This window comes from Phalacrocorax aristotelis, chromosome 10, assembly GCF_949628215.1.
Source record: "Phalacrocorax aristotelis chromosome 10, bGulAri2.1, whole genome shotgun sequence".
Classification (NCBI taxonomy): domain Eukaryota; kingdom Metazoa; phylum Chordata; class Aves; order Suliformes; family Phalacrocoracidae; genus Phalacrocorax; species Phalacrocorax aristotelis.
Genome location: NC_134285.1, coordinates 18,643,595 through 18,649,164, shown reverse-complemented (window position 1 = coordinate 18,649,164; position 5,570 = coordinate 18,643,595). Strand labels below are relative to the sequence as shown.

General features: G+C 52.0%; 1 protein-coding gene across 1 annotated transcript; it reads left to right on the top strand.

Annotated features, from left to right (window-relative positions):
• The first annotated feature begins 860 nt into the window (after positions 1-860).
• On the top strand, positions 861-5,412 carry SLC35C1 (solute carrier family 35 member C1). The gene is made up of 2 exons (XM_075105551.1): positions 861-1,528; positions 3,302-5,412. The coding sequence occupies exons 1-2, from the start codon at positions 979-981 to the stop codon at positions 3,859-3,861; spliced, it is 1,110 nt and encodes a 369-aa protein (XP_074961652.1). The 5' UTR covers positions 861-978; the 3' UTR covers positions 3,862-5,412.
• Positions 5,413-5,570: the final 158 nt, after the last annotated feature.

Sequence of the window (5,570 nt, the reverse complement as noted above, 5' to 3'; positions counted from 1 at the left end):
GTTACATGATATGGAATATCCCTGTGGCCAGTCCGGATCAGCTTTCTTGGCTGTGCCCCCTCCCCTCCCGGCTTCTTGTGCCCCTGGCAGAGCACAGGAGGCTGGAAAAGTTCTTTACTAGTGTAAGCACTACCCAGCAACAGCTAAAATATCAGTGTGTTACCAATATTATTTTCATACTAAATCCAAAGCACAGCACTATAGCAGCTATAGTGAAGAAAATTAACTCTATCCCAGTTAAAACCATGAGTATGGCAGCCGACACTTCCCCATACTGTCTCTATGAGCTCTTTGCAGGTGTCACCATGTCTACTTCATTCGGGCCGTATCGGGAAGGTTTTATTTACATCTGCAAAAGCACAAACTTTATTTCTGTAAATAAGGCCCAGGCAGCAGAGCACAGGCCTGTACTGCATGGCGGGCTGGGGCAAAATCCCTGTTAGAAAACCACTGGATGTGCAAGAGCCGGATCACATTTGCTCCAACCAGCACATAAAGGACACTGCTACGAGCGGGCAGAGTGGGTGTCGTTCTTGACACGGGGGCTGAACCGGTTACCTCCTTCACACCCCGGCCCTGCAGCCCGCAGCCACAGCGCCAGTCACCGGCTACAGGTGTAAACGACCATGAACTCCTGCAATGCCGCAGCACTTCCCCAGCGGCACCTGCAGCACGCCTTTCATTTCTGGCTGCAGGGGGGTGCACGAGGAAGAGTGTTTACTGAGCCTTCCCCGCTAATTCACCCCGGTCGTTAATCCCCGCGCTGCCCCGCCAGCCACGGCCGGGCCCGGGGCGGGGCTACGGGGCTGGGCCGGGCCCTCCCCCGACATGGCGGCGCGGCCCGGGGAGGCGCCCGCGGGGCGTGAATAAAGGGCGGCGGGGCGGGGAGGGACGAGGTGGCGGCGCTCCGGGAAGCGGCGGTACTCCGGGGAGCGGGGCCGGCGGCGGGGGAACCGCGCGAACCGGGCCGCCGCCGCCATGACCAGGGCGCAGCTGACTCGGACGGGGATCCTGCGGATGGCGCTGGGCGGTGATGGCGGCGCCGCCGACCCGCTGCTGCCGGCGGAGGGCGGCGGGGTCCGGCGGGCTCCCTTTCTGCTGCGGGCCTTGCGCATCGCCGTGGTAGTTTGCCTCTACTGGTTCACCTCCATCGCCATGGTCTTCCTCAACAAGTACTTGCTGGACAGCCCCTCGCTGCGTCTCGATGCCCCGGTCTTTGTCACCTTCTTCCAGTGTGCCCTTACGGCCGCCCTCTGCCTTGGCCTCAGCCTGGGGGCAGCCTGCGGGTCCCCCTGCCCCGGCCTGCCAGCCCTCCGCCTCGACCTCAAGGTGTGCCGCAGCGTCCTGCCCCTGTCTGCTGTCTTCATTGGCATGGTCACCTCCAACAACCTCTGCCTCAAGCATGTCGGTGTGGCTTTCTACAACGTGGGGCGCTCCCTCACCACTGTCTTCAATGTGCTGTTCTCCTACCTGCTGCTCAAGCAGACTACCTCCATCTACGCCCTCCTGGCTTGTGGAGTCATCATAGGTGAGGGGGAGTGGGAGGTGGCTGCTCCCACCCCGTGGCTGGCCCTGTAACCTTGGGGAGCCAGAGGTGGGGTGTCTTCCCCTTGCGATATCATCTCCGCCTGCACGGCAGCTCCATGGTGAGGTGGGGTAGCTCAGGGCTTGTGCCTTGCTTCACCTTGGGCAACCTGCTTTGCATGGCTGGAGCATGTAGGTAACCATTTTAAGAAAGGAGGTTACTCTTACTTGACCCTTTTTCCTCAAGTCTGTCTATTCTCTAATGAAGTTTAACTCGCCTTACCTTGCCTCTGCCCTCCATCCCCAAGGGGCATAAAACAGCAGGTGGCTTTCTCCCTGTTCTCACGTGCTTGTTGATTATTAACTTTGGTAACAATAACAGTATTTATGTCAGCACCATTGGGACCGCACAATGGAACTAGCCAATTCAGACAGGCTGAATGCATGTGATGAAGGGTTAGCCGATCAAGCCAAGCATAAAACACCGCTAGCAGATCTGGTTATGTGGTTATGATGTAGGGCAGGGCATTGACTGGCTTGACAGGAATTGATTAAAGTCTTTCATTCCAAAGGCATTGGTAATGCCAAAGGCTACCTTCCACTGGAACGCCATTTAGATGCCAAGAATGGTAAAAAGTTGACTTTGGTCTGCTTTCAGTTGGATGTGTGTCCACTTTGGTGCTTAGACAAGCAGATGGACTCAGATGAAAATGAGACAAGCAATGGAAGAGGTGAACAGGAACAGAACTACTGTTTTTTCCACCCAAGTGATGCAAGTGATAGCCTTCAGCTAGCCTTGTGTTCAGATATTGCCTAGGGCTATGGCGTCTGCCAGCCTTGCAGGGTTTCTCTTAAGACTTTTTCCCCCTGGGCTCCATCTTCTTTTGCTGTGGGAGCATTGCCTGTACACCCGTAGCAGTGTAGCTGAGCATCCTCTGTGGAGTGATGCAAAGCCCTTCCTGTCTGTGCATTGAAGCCATTTGTATTTTACCTTAGTTTAAAGCACATTAACTGCTTTGCAGGCAACTTCCTGTTGGCCTCCAACATGAAACAGCTAATGGAGAGGTGGTGCAGTGCTTCTTCTGTAGCTCATCTCCCCTTTTATGTTTTGTTTATGAGCTGGATGGGGAGAGGTCTCCCTCTCTGCCCTGGAGACGCAAAGCCTGTAGCTCCTGTTCTAGAGGTGATTAAAGAGTGCGTTTTACCCATCAAAGAAGTTTAACGTGTTGAAGATACTGCACTCAGTTTCTGCCTTGTGATCTCTTCTGATCAAGCTTCTTAATATTACATCCATGTGTTTACTATCTTTTATCTTCTTTTCTGGCCTATCTTTCCCTTCCTGTTAACAGTGCAGCAAAGCCTGTGAGGCTTTTTTCTTTAAACCTTGAGGAATATTTCTTGCTACCTGTGTGTCAGTTTGCTGTCTCTTCAATTAAAAAAGTCATATGATCTCCTGAAAATGACCTATACAAAAAGAGTCACTTCAACTTCAGTTCATGGCTCCCTGGAATAATAATTTCTAAACTCATGCTGCCTGCTCAGTGTGGGAATCTATCATCTGAGATTGAATGATAGCACAGTGAAATACCTGCACTCCCAAAATAAATCTTCCCAGAACACTAGTCATGACACTTTGTGGGTTCACTTAATAGAAAGGGGAAGCCCTGAAGCCTGTCTGTACCTTAGACTGAACAACCACAAGCAGAGATGAATTGCTGATTGTATGTTTTGAGTCTTTCAGCAGTTGGTCAATGATGTCCAATCTGTTTGGTTGCAGGTGGTTTCTGGCTGGGTGTTGACCAGGAAGGAGCAGAGGGCACTCTGTCATGGACAGGTATATTCTTTGGGATATTAGCAAGCCTGTGTGTCTCGCTCAATGCCATCTACACCAAGAAGGTGCTGCCTGTGGTGGATGGTAGCATCTGGCGCCTGACCTTCTACAACAACGTCAATGCTTGTGTCCTGTTCTTCCCCATCATGATGCTGCTGGGCGAGTTCCACACCCTCTACCACTTTGACAAGCTGGGAAGCCCCAGTTTTTGGGGTATGATGACCCTGGGGGGAGTGTTTGGCTTTGCCATTGGGTATGTGGCTGGACTTCAGATTAAGTTCACTAGCCCACTCACCCACAATGTGTCTGGGACAGCCAAGGCCTGTGCTCAAACGGTGCTAGCTGTTATCTACTTTGAGGAGACAAAGAGCTTCTTGTGGTGGACGAGTAACTTGATGGTTCTGGGGGGCTCCTTTGCCTACACATGGGTGAAAGGGCTGGAGATGAGAAAGGTGCAAGAGGATCCTAATGTCAAAAGCAGCGAAAGAAATGAGACTGGTGTGTAGGCAGCTCCTGCCCCTCTGTTTCTGTGCCTGGGGAGTTAGCCTTCAGTGCGCCTTTCCTCCTGGGGAGAAGAAGAGCAAGAAGCAGGAAAAATTTTACCTGCAAAGTGTATGGGGAACTGTCAGGAACCAGAGCCAAAGACCTGACTGGATTGTGTTTTATCCACTGGATCTCACCTTGTATTGGAGTTGAGGAGAGCATGTGTTATGGAGAGCAATCAGTTTTTTTGTCACCGTTTTTTAAAATGGACGTTGATATTGACCTAATGTGAGCAATTTGCATCTCTGTGGGGGTGGGCTCGTAGCAAACAAAGACTGGGATGGGAGCTTTGTGTAGTTAGGGATCTGGAATTAACTGAATGAACGCAATCTGAAGTTATAAAATCCTGAACCTCCATGTAAGGAAGGGGCAGGTAGCCAGGCTGTTGGGGACAGACTCCAGTAAACTGTTCTGCTGTAAAAGGCTTGGCAACAGCCATTCTTTCTATTGCCCTGTTCAATGCAAAGGATGGAAAATTCCCTCCCTTCTGGTTCTGCTTAAGCCTAAGCAGCAGCAGTGCCTCCAAATCTCCTTTCTGAGTCAGTATCGCATCCTGCTGAGGTCTCTTTTCTATTTTTCTCCACCTGGTTTGGGAAAATAATGCCAGAAGCAGGAATGAAACTTCTCATTCCCTCTGTGCGGTGTCCTGTGGAGGGAGAGCATGTGCTCTCAAGTGGCCTTTCTCAGGGAGGTGTGAGCTTGGCCTCCGCCTCCCTTGGCGATGAGCAGGAGGGAAGAGTTACTCTGAAGCGCTTGCTTCTGAAGGGTGGAGATCCCAGTTCATGGGGTTCACAGCACATGTCCTTTTTACCCTCTGCATAGGTAGTTTGCATTTGAAAGTGGGATTCTTGCTAGTTAGGCTTGTTTTGGGGGGACTTATTCCATACCTACTATGCATCTCCTGTGGTGTTTGCAGTTTGTCTTTTGGTTTGTTCCTTTTAAACACTCCACTGTGGCCAGCTCAGTGACTCCTTTACACATACCCCTGAAATCCTAGTTTTGCTTAGCTGCATCAATCCCTTTACTTGAAACTTGCTGCTGAACAGTTAGTTCTGTAGAAATCTCTGCCCCTCCATCTGGTCTCATGCAAATGCCACTTGAGGGTGCTCTACAGCTGTGACTTCTGATTCCAGGGGTCAGGAGCAACACGCTGTAGTGCGCTGTGATGTTGCACCAGCTTTCTAAACCCCTGGCCCCTTTAAAGGGTTAGTTGAAGAGATGCTGGGCAGTTGATGTGATGGCTTCGTACCCTGACCCACGGATCCTATGTGATGTACCCTGCTCCCATGTGTGATGTCTGGACGCTCCATTTCTGCCTGAAATATGTTCCTATCTAATTCTGGGGGCTCCTGCTCCAGGTTTCACGACCACAGGTACCTTTTCCCCTTTTCAGTGCAGGGTGCCACCTGGCGTCCCTGAATTATTTTTTTTTTTAAATGGGAACTGACGTTTTTAATGCCGCACTTACTGACTTGTAACGGCCAAATCTGCTGAATAAAGTCGGGAGGTCGCTATCTGGGTCTGATGAGAGGTGGGAGCGGCGGGGGGGGTGGGACGCAGCGGCGGCGCTCCCGCTGCGCCCAGCTCCGGGCGTGCTCGCTGGGGGGCGGTAGAGCGCCTCTGGCTCCGCGCGCCTCCCGCCCCGCCGCGCTGATTGGCTGCCGCCGTGTAC